The sequence below is a fragment of the Pezoporus flaviventris genome, unplaced genomic scaffold, assembly GCF_033815535.1.
Source record: "Pezoporus flaviventris isolate CSIRO_AGI_PZ_B2104156 unplaced genomic scaffold, CSIRO_AGI_Pfla_v1 ptg000001l, whole genome shotgun sequence".
In the NCBI taxonomy this organism is placed as follows: Eukaryota; Metazoa; Chordata; class Aves; order Psittaciformes; family Psittacidae; genus Pezoporus; species Pezoporus flaviventris.
The window spans coordinates 56,367,800-56,388,907 of NW_026892549.1; the positions used below are offsets into that span (position 1 = coordinate 56,367,800).

General features: G+C 46.5%; 1 protein-coding gene across 37 annotated transcripts in view; it reads left to right on the top strand.

Annotated features, from left to right (window-relative positions):
- The window catches only part of MAP2 (microtubule associated protein 2), a 226,993-nt gene that overhangs the window by 135,700 nt on the left and 70,185 nt on the right, over nt 1-21,108 (top strand). For 36 of the 37 annotated variants that reach the window (XM_061459052.1, XM_061459161.1, XM_061459114.1 and 33 more), the window contains one exon: nt 15,790-16,075. In XM_061459052.1, the coding sequence (XP_061315036.1) occupies nt 15,814-16,075 (262 nt within the window). In that variant the 5' untranslated portion in view covers nt 15,790-15,813. Of the gene's footprint in view, nt 1-9,679; nt 9,818-15,789; nt 16,076-21,108 lie in introns of those variants that run through there. The other variant, XM_061459089.1, reaches the window with a different exon arrangement.

A 21,108-nucleotide genomic window follows, 5' to 3' on the forward strand; every position in this document is an offset into this window, starting at 1 on the left:
AAATACCAGCTCAGCCTCATACAGTGCAGAAATCAGGTGTGGGATGGACGAGACTTCCATGATCTGTAATTGATCAGGATCTCACTGTCTGAACCAGGATATTCATCTGTGAGGATTTAGCACTGGCCATAGGGTGGCATGAGGCTAGACATAGGCTGTACACTAAGGCACGTCTTGTTTTGTGCCAGAGGAGGGGTAAGAGGGGAATAGACTGACAAGGGATGCCATGGTGCTGGTGCTGGTGCTGGCGCAGTTAGTTTGTATCTGACTGAATTTAGTGCCTGTTTCTTCATGGGTACATGTTTCAAGGTTCTGTAGGGATGCTCAGCATCTGATGTGGGGGCTCTTTTGTTTCCAGATGGTGTAAGTCTCAATGCAGAGAAGCTGATGGTTGTTTATCACTTCAGAACATTTAGGTGAAGAGTTGTCTGGGTGTCAGAACAAGGTACTCTTCTGCTTTGTATGTGTCCATCCTGCAGACTGCAGAGAACCCAAGTATAACTTCTTTGGCCTACAGCCTGGGTTCTGGCCACAGCAAACCTCAGTTCAAGGCCCAGGCTGAGTAAATTGGGGTCCTTTTGCACCTTTGAGACAGGAACTGGAACAAGTATCTTGCTGCCTGTTCCTCAGCACTGACTTGCTGAAAGAAGAAATTAGTGGGAGGCCCCAGCATGGTCTGCCCCTTTGGATGGCCTGAGGAGGTCACACACATAGTGGTGGCTGCACCAGAGAAAAGGACAAAACATTATGGGAACCACAACAGGAGGCATGAACACTGCATTGCAGTCAGCAAGAGGGGCCCAGAGAGTCCGAAGCCTTTGCAGTTCCATCATCCAAGCTGGCTCTTCCCCAGAGCCGCTCCAGCAGCAGGAGGAGTTTGGTCAGGAATAGAGCCCAGATCTAAATGGCCACCATCTCTCTGCCAATGAAGAGGGTATAGCAAAGCCTTCAAGATGCTTTTGTTGGGAGCTGTTACACTTTCTCCTGATGGAACCTATACTTTCTTCCAGGGGATACGAAGAAGGGTTGTCTGCCTCTTAGGAAAAGTCTTTCCAGGTCTTTTTACACCCTATGCTTCAAATCAGACTGTCAGACTCTATCCTGCTGTACTGCTAGCATATCGATTGCCGTCACTATGGATACGGCGATCTTATGCTCAGACATGCACTAGTAGATAACATGTACATCCCTTCACACATGGTCCATTTATTGATTGTGATGTTACAGGTGAGCCTGCCAGCTAAGGTGCCTTGCTACTTTCCATTATAAGACCCTGTTTCCATCACTTTGCCAAACTCTTTGTGTTTGAGGCTGCAGTTTTCGTCTTCGGCAGCCAGGCTCACCTTGCTCTCTTATCCACATGTTTTGGCTCAAGCTGCCCTTTCCTGGAGCCAGGCTGCCTTTCCGGGCTGGGTTGGCCCAGGTTTGCTGTTTCAACCCAGCATCTTGCCTGTGAAGTTCCTTAGCATCTTCCTCGTTGAGGAGGGGACACCTTGCTGACTGTCAGGAGAGACTTCCTAGAGCCTCTGCTACTACAAGCCTCCCTGAGCCCAACCATCCCAATTTATGTCATGTCATATAGTATCTCTGCGAGTGGGAATAAAACAATAACCTGCCTCACCTTTGTTTGTAGTCTCTGGGAGAGGAGAAAGTCCACAGTTTCAAATGCAGAGGCAACCGATATTGGAAAACATGGCCAAGGACTTGTAGAAGTAAGGAGAAGAGACAGCTCTGATAGAGGGTGCATGGGGAAAGGTGAGGATGAGTAAGCAGTGAGATGGAGGCAAGTTGTAAGAAGGACTGGGAGGAAAGGAAGGAAAACTGGAAGTTAATAAAGAAATGGGAATGAGGAGACTGCTGCTTGGGATGAAACTTGCAAGAGGGGATACGAAAATGGACCTTGGTATGAAGAGGATAAAGATTTTGGAGTTTGCAGTGGTGAAAGCTGTAGTCTGGACAGCAAACATGGACAGGCCCTGGGTGAGGAACTGGAGGCCAGCAGGGCAATGCTTGAACTGGGATGGGAAGCTGATGCAGTGAAGACTGGGATAATCTAGGCAGACAGAATGAGAAGAATAAAATATGTTTATTGACCTAGGCAGTAGCTTGGTACATGTGCAGAAAGGGACCCCAGTTACAGTTAGGCAGTCGTCTCCCATTTCTTTCACAGCCGAACTTTTGAGGTGTGACCTTGCAACCTTAATGTCATTTCAGACAGCTTTATAAGTGTGATATGTGTTGATACACCTCTAGACAAAATCCACTTTGTGACAGTCACTTCTTTCTGCTGCATTTTTGGTAGTCGCTAATATGCTCTGTCAACGAAGGCAGAACAAAACTTTCCATCCCTGAACAAATAAAGTTCAGCACTGTCCAGATGTGTATATTTAAGTGGCTGCCACGGCTGGATTTTGTTGCTGGCAGATAGACAGTGATTTATTCTGTAAGTTTTGTGCCCTGAGCTTTCAGAAGCACACTTCTTTTCATCCTAAAGCCCTGCAGAAGTCTAGCAATAATAATTAGCAAGCCATAAAAATCGACCTGATTTGTGGGAACCGCTGAAGGATGCAAAGAGACATTTCTGTTCAAGGAGCTAGGAACAAAAGCGTGTGGTTACTGACCCACTCATGTCAGACCTAAATTTTGAGGGAATCCCAAGTGATAGGCGTTGTACAGTCTGAATACTGCCTATTCATTCAGCCCTTCTAGCAGAGTGAATCATCTTTTCAAGCAGACAGCCCCTCTGGGTCAGCATTGAGGTCAGTGGTGGGGCATGTGTTTCATACTGCTTGTCCTTAATGGAAAAGAAAACATGCAAGATTTTGCTTACGCTGTTGCAGCTTTGAGCATCTCATCTATAAAACATTTACATACAGTACCTCATAAGAGCTCTTACAAGTGGCAGCTCTGGAGGCATAACCAGGTCCTTCTGGAAGGGCCATCTGTCTTCCTAGCTGCTCATGTGCTTTTTCTCTTCAGCATCACCCCTGCCCCAGAGCTCTCTTCTCAGCTGATCTTCTTGTTGATGTCCCCAGCCTAGTTACTAGATTAGTGTCACTGTGTGCTGTCTGTAGGTTTTTAGTATGAGGTGGTCGGGTTGATTCTCTGGAACAGGTTGAAAATGAGCACCTCTTTTTTTCATCTGGGGAGCCAACCCCACATGAATGGCAAGGGGAAGTCCACAGAGGCTGTTTGTTTTCTCCATCAGCAGAGGGATATGGAAAAACACGTGTCTGGGATGTAACATCGTGTTTCAGTTACAAACTTATCAGACCGACAAAGCTGTTCATTTGCTAGAGCCTGGCAGTGCAATAAGTGCTTTTCATTTACAGTGCAATACAGTCTATGTCGTCTGCAGTGTATTTTCATTTTGAGTTTGTTAAACACTGTGATGCTCAGCGAGGGGCTGCGACATTCCATCGCACTCAGTGGGGAAGGGACGCCTTTAAAAATCAATGATGGGAAACCACACAATTATTTAAAGTCAATATTAAAATAGCAAATCCTCTAGATCTAGATATTATTTACATGTAAAAACATTCCCTTCCCAGAAGAGGCTATCCAATTGAGAAACCATGGGCAAATTAATGGAAGAAAAATTCAGCAATTGTATAACTGTATAAACTTTTATTATGCACCGCCTCCTGCACGGTATAATTCCCTACAGTGAGAAGAATCACCATTCACTTGCAGGGAGCCTGCTACCAGTGAGTTCTGTTTGATGCACCACAGCTCTCTTTGGAGAGACTGATGGATTCTTTTCTCTTCTCTGCTTATCTTCTCTGTGCTGCACATGTTGTTATAAACGTCTGCCCCATTCCTCTCTTTCCCAGCATGAAGGGTCACGGTCTGTCTAGTCATTCCTTACACAGAAGCTTCTCCAGATCTTTTGTCATCCTCATTGAGTTCTGTACCTTTTCCAGGCCTACTTTATTTTGTCTGTGATTAATACTTAATGCTTTCAGGCCTCCTAAACCAACGTCAGCATTAGTGCTGCTGAAAGACTTTGCAGAAGAAAACATACAGAGCAATTCAAGATTAATCATATGTTGGATCCTGGGTTCTAGTCAAAAAGGCATCAGAAGCACCTGAACGCAAAAATACATGTGTGAATTTTCTGTCTCCATCAATGCTCTGCATGTCCTAGATCCCATTGTACTTTTTGTATCTCATTGCCTTCTTAATGGAAATCTCTGATGGGCAGTCGATGGGAGGACAGGGTTTGTCCTGGAGGTCAGTGTGAGGGTATGCTCTATGTACATTGCTTGCATTGGAAAGACCATGGTGATCATAGACATGTAGGCACCTGGCTCTGATGGGTATCAGCAGGTCTGTGTCACTGCCTGGAGTCTGTGCATTGAGAACATGCTGATGTGAGACTGGAGCTCTGTAGAGCTTCTTATCTCTTCATGTGGAGTATCTCGTGCTGGCCACTGCTTGAGGCATGAGTCTAGACTGGATGGGTTGATTGGACGTGGCAAATCCTAGCTTTCCTCTGGCCCCCTGGCTGTCTCTTTATATTAAAACAACATCCATTCACCCCTATGGCTTGGGTTTTTCCAGACTTTTTCCTCACTTACTGAATTTGTTCATCAGTCACTTCTTATCATTCTTGACATGCACTTGCTTCATCCAACGCAACTTTCTTACCCTTCCCTATTCCTTGGCCCTGGGCTTGTTCCTCTCCTCCCGCAAAACTCATTTATTCTTCATCTTAGCCCAGAAGAATACTGCTGACTTCATAGGCATAAGTCAGCCCCTTGGCACAGGGTGGGAAGAGCAGAACCCAAGCAGTGGCAAGAATCGGGTAAGCCTGGGGAGGAAGCAGAACCTTAAAGCAGGTATTTGCTGTGACAGCAAGTCCTGCAGTTCAGATGTTGGGCTAAATGACTCAGTGAGTTTGTTCCTCCTCACATTTCAGATACCTTCATTTTCTTCGTTCAAAAAGCTCTGGATGCAAGGGCTGCAAAATAATCACTGTGGCTTCAGGTTCCTTCACTTATGTCTCAGTCCTCCTTGCCCTTCTCCCCCTGTGCCGGAACAGGCTGGAGGAGTGGCTGTTGCTTTCTTTTCTTTTGAAGGCAGCAGGCTTGGTTGAGTAAAGATTTGGCAGAGAAAAGCTACCACATGATAAAATTATATCCCAAATATTGTGATTTTGCTGTTTAGAGCGTTTAAGAGCATAAAAGATTTCTGGGTATTCTCATTTCCAGGTAGGGAGAGATTATTTTATTTGCCTGGGTACAACAGGCATGGGTCACAGGAGTGGGTGGCTGAATGTGGGTGGACAGCGTATTTCTAAGTCATGCAAGCATAAGGGTATATTTAAGTTAAAAGAAGTCATTTGTCTGTAACATTGTTGGTTAGAAAATAATATGAAGAGATGAAAGAATCTTGCCACTTCTGCAGGACCAAGGGTTTGCAGCACAACAGTCACTGCTCAGACACTTCCTGGGAGAGAAAATTCTAGCACTCGCTAATCCATGCCAAGTTTGCTGTGAATATAGAAGCAAGCAGACGTTGCAAGTAACCCCTTTCACAACCAGTTTCCCAACCCTTTGTCTCCTTGTTTCTATTTGTTTGTTTGCAGTTAGATGTTTTGTGCTACAGCTGAAAGCATTGGCTTCTCTTGGCTGTAATAGGTTCCTGGGTCCCTGCCTCTAAGGTTTTCTGACTGTGAAACTGGGAGTCAAAGCTGCTTAAGTGAGTCTGGATGGAGTGACCTTGGAACAAGCTTTCTTCTATCTAATGCTCTTTTTCAGCATGAATAGGCAATGCCTCTGCTAGACAATAAGATGCTTCTGTTTCCGCTGTGTGCATGGCATGGTTGCCTGGCGTGTCTGAGTATGATGAAGTGAAGCTAAAAGCACTCTCAGCAAAGGAATAATCTGCTGCCCTTGACCTGGGGAGGAGCTTTTCATGTGAGCAACAAATTTTACCCAAACTGGAGCAGCACGTGGCCTTGAGCATCCGCTCCTGTCATCACCTCCATACTTTTCACACCAGCATCTTTGTGTTGCTTATGGAATAACTGACTGTGTCCCTTCACTTTAGCATATGGAAGGACAGAATTAAGCTGGGGTGGCAGCTGCAGCAGGGACTCTACCCCTGGAGTTACTGAAGAACCCCTTTTCTGAGGATCCATGGCCCTGGAAAGGCTGCAGAGAGCTGGAGAGTGGTGCAGATGCTGCATCCCAGATTTCTGCTGTGAACTGGTCCGTTCCCCCCCATGTATTTTATGGGAAAGAATCTGCCAGAAATTAGCCCAGGACATGCTTTTTACCATTTGTAGTAGCTGACGTGATGATGTTCCCAAAGATAGTGTCTGGGTGTTGTAGCAGGGGTGGAATTAGTTTGAAAAGTTAGGTAAAGTCTTTGAAAAGACACAAAATGCTGACGTGTTTGTAGAGGCAACATTTATCATTGTTTTCTCATTAAAAGCTCAGTGAGTAAAGTTAAGATTGTGTGAAATTGTGTCATGTTTGATGAGATCTCAGTGAAACTGGAAGCAAGAAGGGATGTGAAAGCAAGTCAAGTGTGCAGAGAAGGAAAAGACACCCCAGGGTAGTTAAAGTGCTTATGCTGGATACGTGAGATCTTCTTGTGGGTGTTCTTGCTTAGCAGTGGAGTTGGTAGCATCTCTGCTAAATGGTCCACTTTGTCTCACCTGCCTGCAGAACAGCTCCCCTGAAACTTGGCAAGAGCATAGGCCTGTCCTACATGGAGAATCTGCAAGTAACACATTAGCATAGTTAATTAATTCCTCACTCCCTAATCCGAGCAGTCATCCGTCATGGAGTCTGTGGAGAGAAGGAATGCAAAGGTAGTGAACTGGGTAGAGTCATAGAATCACAGAATGGTTGGGTTTGGAAGGGACCTTCAAAGGTCATCTAGTCCAAACCCCTTCAATGAGCAGAGTACTGTGCGCTGCCCTCACCTTCTGTACCCATGAGCTAAATAAGCAGAAGATGACTTTGTTTCAGCCATTTATAAGCACTGAACATTAAAGCGGAGGTGGCAATGGGGAGGGAAGCCCTTGTTTTCTGTAGTGCATCCTCCAGCTTGGCTGCGTTGTTGGGATGGAACTTCAATGTCTTCTTGCTAAGGTTTGAAGTGACTACTGTGGTAAGAAGGAAATATGAAACACAGAAAAGCTGTTTCCTCTATTGGAGATGTGTTTTCTGGATGCTGTCTGAATCTTCTTCCCCTTCAAAAACATTTCCTTAAATCAAAGGTTTCCTCTCTTCTTAGCTTTTTGAAAATATATTTGTGAAAAGTGGGGCAAAGGAGGTGATCGTGCCCCTCTGCTCTGCTCTCATGAGACCTCACTTGAAGCATTGTGTGCAGTTCTGGTGTCCTCAACATAAAAAGGACATGGAACTGTTGGAACAGGTCCAGAGGAGGCCACGAGGATGATCAGGGGACTGGAGCACCTCCCATATGAAGACAGGCTCAGAAAGTTGGGACTCTTCAGCCTGGAGAAGAGAAGGCTGTGTGGAGACCTCATAGCAGCCTTCCAGTATCTGAAGGGGGGATGTAAGGATGGTGGGGAGGGACTCTTCATTAGGGACTGTAGTGATAGGACAAGGGGTAACGGGTTAAAACTTAAAGAGGGGAAGTTTAGATTAGATACAAGGAGGAAATTCTTTCCTGTTAGGGTGGTGAGGCACTGGAATGGGTTGCCTAGGGAAGTTGTCAATGTTCCATCCCTGGCGATGTTCAAGGCCAGGTTGGACGGGGCCTTGGGTGATATGGTTTAGTGTGAGGTGTCCCTGCCCATGGCAGGGGGGTTGGAACAAGATGATCTTATGGTCCTTTCCAACCCTAACAATTCTATGATTCTATGAAATTTTTCATAATTATTTTGGTAGTGAAAAGCAGACTGCAAAAATACAAATAATGGCTGAGTGTTTATTTCAGTAAGGCTTAAAATGTAGAGTTGAAAATCTCCATTTATTCATATTGTGGAAGAAGCAAAGTGTACCATGCAGAAAGGTCTGATTTCCAGTTAGATTACTGTGGTACTTTGAAAAGCAGGGAGCTTATGAAAGAGAAGCTGTGCCCACCAGAGTGTTTCAATGGGGAAAGACTTCAGTGTGCCCACCCTGAGCAGTCCTGTATTGTAAACTGGTGCATTGAATCCCCCCCTGTAAGGCCCCAGGAAGGGCAGGTTGTGCAGCTGCTTCCTGGGATATTTCCTTGCCTTTCTATCCACCCCAGATCACTTCATCTGCACCCAGCCCTTGGAGCTCATGCTGGTTCTTTGTGGTGGTTCTCCTGTGCCTCCTGCACCAAGGGTGAAAAAGCCAATGTGGCCACAAGCGTTGGGTTGTGTTCTCTGCCAGGGTTGTAAATCAGGGCCTTGGCACGGGTTGCTGAGGCGGCTGCTGGCTAAGGACTGTGGAGCCTCATGTTCCAGACAAGCCTGCCAACCGCAGTGGCTTCTCTAGAGTGCACAGCGAGGCCTTACGGTACCATTTCAAACGGTGCTTGCTGGAAAAATCAATGCAGCGTGTCTGGCTGAGGTGCTGCCCTGGGAGCAATCCCGTCCTTTTTCAGGGGTCGTTTCAACCAGTTTCCTGGAAACAAAAGACTCCACTGAGAAAGCCGGGAGTCCTGTGCCTGCCGGGAAACATCCCAGCTTCCTGGCAGCGCTCCTTCCATCCTTCACCCCCTCTGGCTCCCCGAGGCAGGAGAGATCTTAGGTAGGATTGAGCAGGGACCACCTTCTCTTTACTGATCAAGAGAAGACAAGGCTATCATGGTGCCTCATCCTGAAATTTGCAGGGGAGTTACGTGAAGTTTCATCCAGAGACTTGTGTCTCTTTGTGTTGGCACCTTTGCTGACTGGTATTGCCTATTTCATGCCTTCACCATCCTTATCATGGACCCAGTTTATTGGCAATAAGTTTTTTTCCCTTAATTCTTGTTTCAGATATCGCAGTTGTCATAGTGCTGTTGTTATGGTTACCATCTCCTTCACCAGCTAAAATGCCTTTCTTCTCTCCTGCAGGAAACAATTATCATTAGTGATAGATGGGGGGTGTGTGAGGGTGTTTGAATGGTAAATGGTGTAAAAATGCAGCATCGTGGATAGAAATGGGTTGTCAGGAAGGGCTGGGGTTAGAGCGGGGAGGGGTGTACAGGGATTCTTCTGGCTTTTTAGCTAGAAGCGAGCTCTGTGGTAGCTGTTTCTTTTTCTGCAGGCTGAAGCTGCTAGTACCATGGTTTTACAGTTGCGATAGAGAAGGACACCTGGTTTTAGGTCCCTGGAGTATGAGCAAGTTGATGAATCCCTTGGTGTGGGAGCGAGGGCAGCCCTGCATGTGGTTGCAGAGGGGAGCACCCAACAGCTCTGCTGTACAGCAGAAACGAATACCTGCCCCAGGGGGAAAGAGCTCTGTGGGTCAGGAGTGGCAGCTCAAAGGCTCGTTCTCATGCAGTTACCTGTGCGTGTGCTCTGCAGCAGGATAGACCTGCTTGCTCCCGATGGAAATGCAGCCGGTGCTGCATCCCAGCCCAGGGCGAGCCTCCTGGCCGAGCAGGGTTTGTGACCTGGAGCGGAGCGGGGGCGCTTTGCCAGGTTCATGTTTCTCGAGTTGACAGCATTTCCCTTCTATCAGGAGCGGGGTGAGGCACCCTCCCCACCTGCCTGCTGGTGCTCAGCCCAACCGCGGGAGACGGGAGAGGGCTCGGAGCAGCGGGAATGCGATGTGAGCAGCCGCTCCTGCGGCTCTCCGCTCGCTCCCTGCTGTGCAGCGCTGCAGGTCTGACTGAGTGCTTCAGAGGCTCCAGCCGTCCCTCCTCCTCAGCTCCGGTAAGGATGCAGATTGCGGTGAATTTTGCTTCCACAGTGAGCCTCCTTTGTTCAGCCCCTGGTCCAGGCGCCGTCCGTTGTTTTCGTCCCGTTCTGTAATCCAAGGTACAATCAAAAGGATTTTCTGCAAATAATAAGTGACTATTGACTGTGTGCAGTGTAGGGATGGAAAACCCTTTAAAAACCACCAAACACTAATACAAGTGTGAGGGAATGAACAGTGCCTGCATTTTAACTGATGCAGTGTGGTGTTTGGGAGGATAGTCTTGCTTGTATTGCCTAGAAAGAGGGATCTAGCTGCAGGCTAGTAACTCAAACAGTGGGCAAGAAATAAACTATACTTGTTATAATTAGTAGAGAAACTTGTCCAGCCTTTATTAGGCTTGAGAGGTAGAGTGACTTCAATTGCTAGAATGTATAATTCTGTCTAATAATATACCATATTACTGGAATTACAGCATTTAGACCTTTAACATCTACTGGTGACTTCTGTTAATGGTTCTGCGGCTTCTGGACCGTGACTGAGCATTTTAAGTAAGAGGGAAGCTGACATGGTCCCTGTCAGATGCCATGAGACCTCCCCATCCCTGCTGTTTGCTGTGATTCTTTTTGATCGGTGTGAAGCACGCTGCTCACATCTGTAAATAGTCACATTAATTTGAGAGAAGGTGCATGTTAGCTAAAATGGAGGAGTGAAATGCAGGTGCAAAGCTCTCCATGTATTCATGACATCCAAAATTAGCCCTCCTTTTCTGTAAATAGCGGAAGGGCCCGCGAAGACAACAGCACCAACAGGGTTTGGGTACCACATACCACAGGCTCAGGTTTTTGATGGTGGCAGGAAGTGATTGGAATTTGTTTGTCCACATTCCCTACCTTCTGTCTCTTGTTGATTCTGTTCTGGCCTCCTGATCCCTGCCTGCTTTCCTTGGCTCTTCTAGACAGAAGTTATTGGTAAGTTAAATTTCCTGGCAAATTCCCTTGGGACCTTTTAATCCACATTGCCCGGTATTTAATATTCAGACACATCATCCCAGTCGGCCAGTTGATAAGTGGACATGAATTAAAGGTTTTCTTGGTTGTGTTATTCACCAGTGTTAGTTAGGCTGCACCCTATACATGGTTTGAGGCTTTTACATTAAGGAAGAAATTCTTTTAATATGTGTTGTTTGGTTGGTTGGTTTCGTTGTGTTGGCTTTGGTTTTACTATAACTAATTTGAAGGCATCTTAACTGCGTTCTCCTCTAGTTCTTGGTGCTCTCTTCAAATATGTATGGCCACCTCATCTCATAAATTCATCTTCTCTGAAAGACACTTTCTGAATTTCTTAAGTTTCATTTAAAAAAATCTCTTAGGCTTGAGTCTCCTTCAGGAGTTCTGGCAGCCCTGGGTACCTGAGGCCATGCTGCCCATGCCTACCTGCCCCAGCCTGCCTTCATGGAGCACGGTAGCTTGAGTTAGTGCTATTGGGACATCTGAGCTAGATAGTCCCCTGGGAAGCAGGATTTGGCCCTGGAGCCATACATGGAGCATATTCCTTCTCATTCCCCCTCCCTCCCACCGAGCTCAGGGTTTGGTCATGACCCTGCCAGGGATTGTTTTCCTTTCTGGAAGAGCATGTTGTCTCTCCTTTCAGGAACTCTGGTGTTGTTTTTACTGCCCTGAACTGTAACTGTAGCTCTTCATCCATGTATCCAAGTGGCTGTTTCTCTTAGCTAATGAATTAGCTTCCCTGAAACCAAATAGCCCCATCGCACTGTGAAGGGACAATAGATGCAGGAGTAGGTAGAAGCATGGCTTCAAGCAGGGTATTTGCAAAATTCTTTATACTGGTTTAATTCTGTTCTCTTAAAAAGTACTCCTAAAAAGTGGAATTTGTAGAAAATTCATCTGCTTACCTGCAAAGGCAATGTTAATACAGTGCTAAGGTGATTCTGCAGGATGTACCCGGGTAATACATACAAGGATAGCTAGAATGACAGGATGTTTAAATCAACATTATCTTGGGTTTTGCATATCATGGTCTTGTGCTGTATTACTGTGGGTGATTTGTTGTTTCTGGAGTTCAAAGCACTTGGGCTTGGTTCAACCCAGCCGTGGCAGCAGGAGCTGGTGTCACATAAAAGAGCATATGGGTTAGGAGACATATTTACAGTGCTTGTGAAGGGAGGAGGTAACGGCAAAGGTGTTCCACATGTCCCACAAGGTTTGTCCCTCTGTGTTAATTCAAAGTTATTGAAGTATTTTCTGTCTCTACACAGTTCCCAAATGGCTGGAAAGAATGGGGGATTTTTTTTTTACCATCGTTTCTGCTACAGGTTATTAGTTTAGAAGGCAGGATGTCCAGTTCAGATCCATAATGCTGTCCCTAGGGCACTGCCTGAGTTACAAGGATACAAATTCAGGGTTTGTGAAGTGTCTCTTCACTGCTGCTTTGCTACTGCCAGCGGCTGCCCATGGAGCATGATCTCTCTGACAGAGTCTCGGTAGCATCCTTCATGTTAGTGTGGACAAGGAAGACAGTTTAGGGAGGGTTATGCATTGTCCACATGTAGGTCAGTACCACTGAGGTGGTTTCTGTGGTGCACAACAGCGGTCATTTCCACCCGATTCCCATGCCATGGTTTGCATGGCTGGCTTTGATCAGGCTTCAAAGTGAGGAACACACTGATGGAGGAGTATTTCCATGATCCCGTGTCATGTAGCTAACCCAGCCTGCACTGAGGCTCGTACTTGTTCCCATGGTGTCACCAGTGTGGCTTTGGTGTGCCGGGTGTTGATGAAGCTGAGGCTGGTATGGGGTTGCGCTGCCCTCCCTGCCACAGTCCAGTGCCTGCCTTGGTCACCTCTCACCACCACTAACGTCAGCTGGTGGAGGAGAAGAGAGAAAACCTCCCAGTAAGATCAGTGCTGCGTGTTCCTTGGTAATGTGGTTCTGCTGCCCTGGGTGAGGAGGCTCAAATACCCAAATAAATTTTAACCAAGGCAACATGACATTCCAGAAGACTGGCTGTGCTGCTTTTCAGATGTCTTTTGAAAGCCTTTGTTGCTGTTTATACGAGAATAAGACAATCATGGTGGAAAGAGGAACCTTTTGCTTCTCAAATGCTGTGTTTCCTTAAGATTGTCCAAACACTTCCAAGTTTCTTCTTTCTATATACCTAACACTGTGTAAGTTCTGCCATAATATTTGTCCACTCTTGGTATTTCTGTGTCAATATTTCAATTACCTGATTAATTGAATTTCATGGTATGTATTGAAATGGCAGGAAAAAACCTAACCTGATGGTGAAAGGCGCACCTGTGGAGTCTGGATGTGAACCTGAGCTGTGGATGAATCACGCCACCCAGCAGAGAGTCAGCGCTAAAGTGCTGAGTATAAAGATGCATTGTGTGACTCACTCGCTGTGTTTCTACTACCATTATAAACTCCGAGAGTACTTGATGAATAACAGAGTCAAGAATGAATTCATCCATGTTTCACTCTGTAACCATCTATTATAAATACTGAGCCAAATTCTGCCTCCAGATACACGCAGCCCTCATTGGAGCCTGCCCGCTGTATTTATTTTTTAAAGATAAAAGCACTTCTGTTACTTTCACAGGGGACTCTGACACAGTCCATTGTAAGGATGTGAATACCCTTCCTCAGGAGTTTCGAGTGAAGCAGGGAGTGTCTGCCTGGAGCCAGGAAGGGCACTTGAGGGATAATAGCCTCCAGACTGCGGCGGTAGGATGTAACAGTTACATTTGTAGCTGAGCATTCTCATCTCAGGGATGAGAATGTGCCCTTTTTTCCTAGAACAGGCTCTGTTCTGTGCTTGGACCCCAAACACTGCTTCTCACTCATGCAGAGAGGGAGGCATTTGTGCCGTGGCCTTGTGTTTTGGAAAGGCGGTCATCATAAATTGTTGTGTCGTGTCATGCAGCAAACAGACCTGGAGGTAGAGAGTTGTCTCTTGGCTACACAGGGGATGCTCTGCTCAGCTGAGGCTCTGTCCTTCATTATTACTTGCATCTGCTTTCCCGGTAAGGTTTGAGGTGGCCGCATTGAGGCTCTTGTGCTGTATGCAGAATGGCTCACTGATGAGTGTCCCATCAGGGTAAAGGAGGTGGCAAAGGCAGAGGGTTGCGGATCGTGTTTACTGTTTCTGTGCTTGATCAAGGCAATTCTCGTTGCCACCGAGCTCTGTGAGCCTGCTCAGCGACTGTTTTCATTGCAGCTCAGAGGAAATTCTGTGCTTGAAGTTTTACCTGCTTCTGGAGTCTCTTATGCAGTTCGTCATACCCAGGGAATGGTGCTGGGTGAGGGCAAGAGCAGAGCTGCACAAAAGCGATGAATCCTTTTTGGGGTGGAACCACACTTTGCGTCACTTACTTATCATGAGTGAAATCTGATTTTCATGGTTCAACATTGTTCTTTTTAATTTAAAGTACCTCTGAAAGCCATTATTATTCAGTGATGATATCCAGTGAGAAAGGGGTTCAGTTGCAAATTGGGAATGATTATCTCACAAATAACCACAGCTTTTCCCAATGTTTAGAGGTTTTCTGTGAGCTAACGACTTTGTGGGAACTGGGGGTTTTGCTGGTTTAGTTGGTTGATTTTGTTAAATGCCTACAGAATATATAGAATCCCAGACTGGTTTGGGTTGGAGGAGACCGTAAAGCTCATCCAGTCCCAACCCCTGCCACGGGCAGGGACACCTTGCACTAGAGCAGGTTGCTCCAAGCCCCTGTGTCCAACTTGGCCTTGAACACTGCCAGGGATGGGGCAGCCACAGCTTCTCTGGGCACCCTGTGCCAGCGCCTCAGCACCCTCACAGTAAAGAACTTCTTTATATCTAACCTGACTGTTTCAGTTTAAACCCATCACCCCTTGTCCTATTGCTACAGTCCCTGATGAATAATATGCACCATCTAGTTTTGCACTGCATTCCCTGGCTGCTCAGCCTCTATGGTACGTGGCTGAGTGACCGCGTACTACTGATTTCTTTTACATGTTAGTTTCTTCTCCCAGGAGAAATAAATGTGGTCAGTGCTGTTGGGAAAGGCCTGCTGGCTCTCGCTTTGAAGTAGCTAGCTCAGGTCAAGCCTTGCTCTCCTCCCCAGGGTTACCTGATCATGGAAACACGGTTACGATGTGTTGTCTTCCTAGGTTTGCTAGTGATGAACTGCTACTCCTATGTTTTTCTGTGAGGAGTAGCCAAAGCTTATGACTTGTGCAATTCCTTCTATTCCTGGCTTGGACTAATGAGAGCTGATTAGCGGGAGTGAAATAAGTATGAATTTCAACTAATGATTAGTTTTGTTTATGTGTAAATACACAAGAGAATCATAAGAGAATGCAACTGCTTGTGTGGGAAGCAACTGTTCCCCATGGGCTTTTCTGGACAAAAGGGAATGAGTGTGAATGTTCACAAAACAGCAAGTGTGAGGGAATATAAACAGGGTCAGATAGCACATATGTTCAGGAGTCCATCAGTGAATGTTCTCAGACGTGGCTAGCAGCAGATTGCTCATGCTGCAGAGGACCCATCCATTGCCTTGTGGTTCTGTGCCTGAAGAGCACCTGCTCTTTGCAACTGCATTGAAAATAACAGCATCAGTTTCACCTCTTTCCGCAGTCATGGCATGCTGACGACTGATTCATTTCTCATTAAGTGGGTCAGCATTTAACTGTAATTAATGAGTTAAAAGCAGATTAACAAAAGGGCAGCTCTCAAGAAACTCCTGCTAATAACTGCAAGGCAATATGAGAGTCAGGGAGGACTTGACCCATAATTTTTACTGCTTGTGGTTTGGTTTAGTTTTAAAGCAGTTCCCTCACCCCCAGGACAGACGATCAGAGACGCTTTTGCATGTAAACCCTCTCTCATCTGCTGGACCTGAGTTTCTCTGGCAGCACTGACCCATGGTGAGGGGCACAGTCGCCTGCTTGCAGCTGACCTTTCCTGCTCATGTCGTTACAGGCCAAGCAGTGAAGGCAAGAGGCCATGGCGGAGGATAGGAAGGACGAAGCCAAGGCACCTCACTGGACTGCAGGTCAGCTAACAGAGGCCTCTGCGCACCCACATTCACCTGAAATTAAGGAACAGGGCGGCGCAGGTGCTGGACTGGTCAGAAGTGCCAATGGATTTCCCTACCGAGAGGATGAGGAGCCAGGGCTGGGCAGCCACGAGCAGCCAGGGACATATGCTCGGACCAAAGAAAATGGGATCAACGGGGAGCTGTCAGCAGGAGACAGGGAGACTGCAGGTAACGCACCTCCATACCCCACCATGGAACTCTGCAGACTACTGGATAATGGTCCTCCATGGGAAAACGTTAGGTGGAACCAAGAGTGCTCTGGGGAGCTAACATGAGGGAGTAGTGCTTTAGAAGGGCACTATCTCTCCACAGCAAGGGCTGCATCTTCATCCAGGTTTGCACAGCTTGCATCCTTACCCAGAATCCTGGGCAGTGCTCTGAGAAGCCTTCAGGAGAGGCATGACGGTGCATTGGTGCCTCTTAATAGATGGGACAGGGTCATCTCCCTGGGGGCAAGAGGACAGGCTGGTGCAGAGCAGCTGCTCAGCTCCTCTGGGCTCGGGTAGGAAACCACCCTGCTGCTGTGCATGGATGGCTCACGTTGCTCTTGTGTGCATTTCTCTGCGTGTGAAGGATGGATTCTCCTGTTGTGGCTTGCGAGAAACACCACCTTGAAACCACCAACTATGTGCATAGGAATGTGTTGCTCAATCTGACCGGGAATACCACAGTTCGGTGTCAGCATCTATTCACCCTTGCCCAGGCATATTTCACTGGATGCTCACTGGGTCTATTTGTAAACTGTGTCAGGATTTTAGGATTCAGCTTGTTATTTGGGAGACACAAAAAAAAAAAAGTGTGACTGTGTCAAAATGAAATATGCAAAGCAGGCTCCTGGTTTAGAAGTAAATGCTAATTTTCTCTGTGCCGAGTTCCCACTTTAAATCCCAAATGCACAGTGCAAGAGGAATTTCTCTTGTACAGACACAACTGCCCTTGATGCATCCATCCATGCATGCTAAAGAGATCTTTCTAGCAATGTTTGCTGGCTGTTGACACCATTTGGAGATGCTATCCATAATTTCTCAGCAGCTGAAGAATTTTAAGGCTCTTGGACCCTACAGCCATTTCATAAGCAATTGTGCTGGAAATGGATCTCTCTGCTAAAAGTAAATGGGTTTAGAGTTGAAGAGTCTTCTCTTGGGGATAGCCAAAATATAAAAGCCAAAGGTAAAAGAAATCCTGTGTAAGCATTCAGGTGACCATGCTGCTGATGATTGTTTAAGGGGGGATGAAGGCAAAGTCATGTCTCTTTGCTGTAACCCAACATAGTGCTATGCTTAGCCAGCAAATAAGCAGGAACAGGCATGCAGGACTCACAGAGCTAAGATACTGCAGTTCTTAGGGGCTGACATGGGCTATGGGGAGACTGAGTGTGTTTCTCATCTTTGCTGCATGTTTTTCACACAGGCTGGACCAGTCTCACCCATACACATGGAAAAGTGGCAATAATTCTCCTTAGAATAAGGGTGGAGAAATGCTTTTCTGGGCTCTGTCAAGCTCAGGTTCTGAGTGGTGCTCTCCACAGCATTTAATTGAGGAGTTTGCAGCTGATGGGTGAGAGAAGGCAGGAACCCACTGCTGCCCATCCATGGGCATTGTAGTAGTGTATTTTCATGTTGCTTTTTGAGGGATTAAACAGCAGAACAAGAGCAAATGACGCAGCAGGACTGGGGACACGCATGTGCCAAGGGAGCAAGACTACTCTTGTAGTGACATTCACTTCCATCACCACTTTGTGGCCTCATTTCCTCCTCCCCTGCTTTTTTCTCACCGCTTAGAGTGCAGAATCTCTGGTGTGGGGACTTACTGTTGATACATATAGTTTTTGTTTGGGAGTCTTAATATAGCATACCTTGTGGCATCATTGTCCTTGAATGCCACAGAAGTCCCTAAAACTGCTTGCCTTCATGCGTGAATTCCTTGCTCTCTGGAAACTCATGCCCTGCAGATACACACTGGCTAACCCCATATTTGATTAATGCAGTGTAAGTCATCTTAGGATACTTACGATATGTTTTTAATAATTTTTACTTCTTAAAGGAGAAACCTTCAAAAACTTCCTGTAGAGGTAGAAGAGGATCCTGGAGTCTGTTGCCATTTTACACTAGGATCTACTAGCTGGATGTGCTGAATGTGTTGTGAAGCAGGAAATTTAGAGTTGGAGCTTGGTGTTTGATTCAGATTTTGATCTTAAAATCAGGATTGCCATTCACTGCTAAACTCAATCATCTTTGCTGTGTTAGTCTGTAAATGTCAACTGCCATGAGGTGTTGTGTCAGGTAGGGTTTAAATGCCACTCTGATACACATGATTGCCAATAATGGGAATCGTTTAATTCACTGACTCCAAACAGCCGAGGAGAAAGTGCACAGGAAGCCAAGGTCGACTGGGATAATTAAGCTGAACTGTGGGTTTGAGTGGATTTGCAGGGATTTTATTTTCCCTGGTACAAGTCCAGAACCATAACCTGGGAAAATATCTTGCTTCTCAGCTTTTGCATTGGGGTCCGTAGATCCGCAGCAACTGCAACAAGAAGCTCATGTACAGCAGAACAGTCGTACAACCAGGACATTCCCCAGCCCCTGCTGATGGGAGCTCAGTTACAATTTGAGGCATTTCACTAAGGATGCTTCCCAGCAGCTGACTGACCCAGGGGCTGGGATTTAGTCATGAAATGGGCCTCTCCTAGGGCAAGGTGTTCTGCAGCAGTGTAATAGTCCCTTCAGGGCACAGCAAAGCAGCAGGGCACCCATCTGCAGGGCTTGTGATGTAAAATCTGTGGGCTGTGTGTTAAGGGGAAGGTTAATGTCAGGCCACCAGGACAAAGGCACCTTATGGAACACTGGTGCAGAGGCAAGGGGTGGTGATGGGGGAGGAAATAACAGTTCTTGCCAAAATGCATTCAGTCCATCACTGCCAGTGACATTTTTAGGTTTGCACAGTTAAAATTTGCCTTCCTGTATATGTGTGTGTGTTTCTCTCTTGGCATGTGTCTAAGAGTTATTGAGCCTGACCTCAATTTTGGAATCCTCTGAATCTGGCTGTTGTGTTGCCTTTGATTGATCTGTCTCGGTATCGTGCTGGTAATGGCTGCATTATGGAGATGCATCAATGCCTTTCTTTCAAATGGACTGATGGGAACGTGGGAGAGTGCACAGGCTGTGGACAGGGCAGCCTCAGGGCCTGATCTAGCATCCACTGAAGTCAAAGGCAAACACGTGTGAGAGAATAGGCTGGTTTTTTGGCAGAAGGCAAAAAAGCCTGCTCTGGATGTGATGTAAGGGCACTGAAGCAGCTATTTCTTTTTCATATGTATTTGTGTATGTGTTTGTGTATATACTTGGGTTTAGGCCCTCTCCATCCTCACCCCTCTGCCAGCCACAAGTCCCACACTGCTTCCGAGGAGCTCATGTGGTCTCCTTGCCTTTGGCACAGTGCTCAGCATCCCACAGCCTGAGATCCACTGAGCTTCAATATGTTCTTCCTAATCCGTGCCTGTCCATGTCCTTTCTCACTTGCACACACGCACCACATCCCTGGTGAGGATTTTGGAAGTATTAGGAGTGGAGGATGAGATCTGTAGCTCTTTTCAAACCAAACATTTTTATGTCATGTGAGACACTTGCTGCAAAGTAGGCGTTGATAGAGTAACCTTCAGAAACTCGCTCTGAAGCGGGCTGATGTGGGAAGCTTCCCATTGGAGCCTGTGGTAGAGCTCAGGATGTGTTTGATGAAGGATGTGTTGTAATGAAGGATGAGAGTGGCAGAATGAAGCTTACTGAAAAGCTGTGGTCGGCTCACTGGGAGCAGGGAGGAAGCGCTGAGGAGCAGTACAGATGTGCTGCAGTGTTCTCTGGGAACCAGCAATTCAGCACAGTCCAGCTTGTTTGACTTGCAAAGAACATCAAGCTGCAAAGGTTTGGTTTGTTTTACATTTAAAATTCAGCTACTTTTTCCTTTCATTTTTTCCTATAATATAATGACTAACCTGTCAAATTTATGTGAACAGGGTAAAAGTGGCTAGATGCATTGTGAAGCATCTTCTATACTATGTTGTTATGTACAGTGACTCAACTGATTGCTTTCTTCATTATATGCCAAATTCAGGTTTATAATCAGAGGGGGCTTGGGTTACCCGCACAGTTACTTGATGAATTATTTTTGTGACAGACGAAGGGAAAGCATTTCCTGAAATCCTATTAGTGGAGCCTCAGGACAGCGACTGTCCTTGTGTCACTCAGTGTTAAGGACAGTAACATGTCCTGCCAGTGACACGCAGAGCCCTTCATTAACTGGCAGGGCACCCAAACCATGTGGGATGCAAAGAGGCTGCCAGAGAATCATAGCAGACTTCCTGACACCGCATGCTGGACCGGCTGCAGGCTGAGTGCTCCTACCGTGCCTTCAGAGCTCTTGAGGCACAGGAAAGGTGGGTGAGGAGGGGGGCCTGTGGCAGCTGAATGAGAAAGTGGCAGTATAAAACTGAGGGAGGAGTAACAGGCTGAGGGAATGGTGGGCAACAGATCCAGCAGTAGGAGAACTTGGGAGACGCAAAGGGCCAAGAGCTGGTGAGATGAAAACGGTGCGGGGGCAAAGATGGGTCAGGAAGTGGAAGGGAAAAAAAGGAGATATTGAAGGACAATAGAAAGAGGTTCAGTTTTATCTGTTCATCCAGAGGTTCTCAGCTTTTGCATGATGGCAGATACTACCTCGGAGAGGAGGGGATTCAGGCAGTAGGAATAGCGCAGTCTGCAGGAAACAGCCAAAGAGAAAGTGGGAAGGGGCAAATCACGTTACAGCCTTGAATGTAGTTTATCCTGATTCAGCCATTTGTTTTAGGCTTCATTCACTGGATGCATGAGCATCTGCATAATATCTATTCCTGTGACCAACTACTCTTTAAATAAGTGCATTTCAATAAGCTACAGGGAATGCCAGGCTGAAAGACTGCCCTGGCTTAGCCAGTAATACTTGAACAGAGGTGGGGAGTCCCTTTAGGTTGGCAAAAACAAAGCTAAACATGGAACACAGGGATTGTGCTTGTTTTAGCTGCCTGGCAGTGTGTCAAGGAAGCAGTCTGTATCCCATTACCTTCCCTAGCCTTGCCTTGTAGTAACCAGTCTCCAAGAGGACCTTATTCAGAGCCCTCACTACCTCTGCACTGTTGGCAAGTCACTGTGGCACTCAGTTGTGCCGAC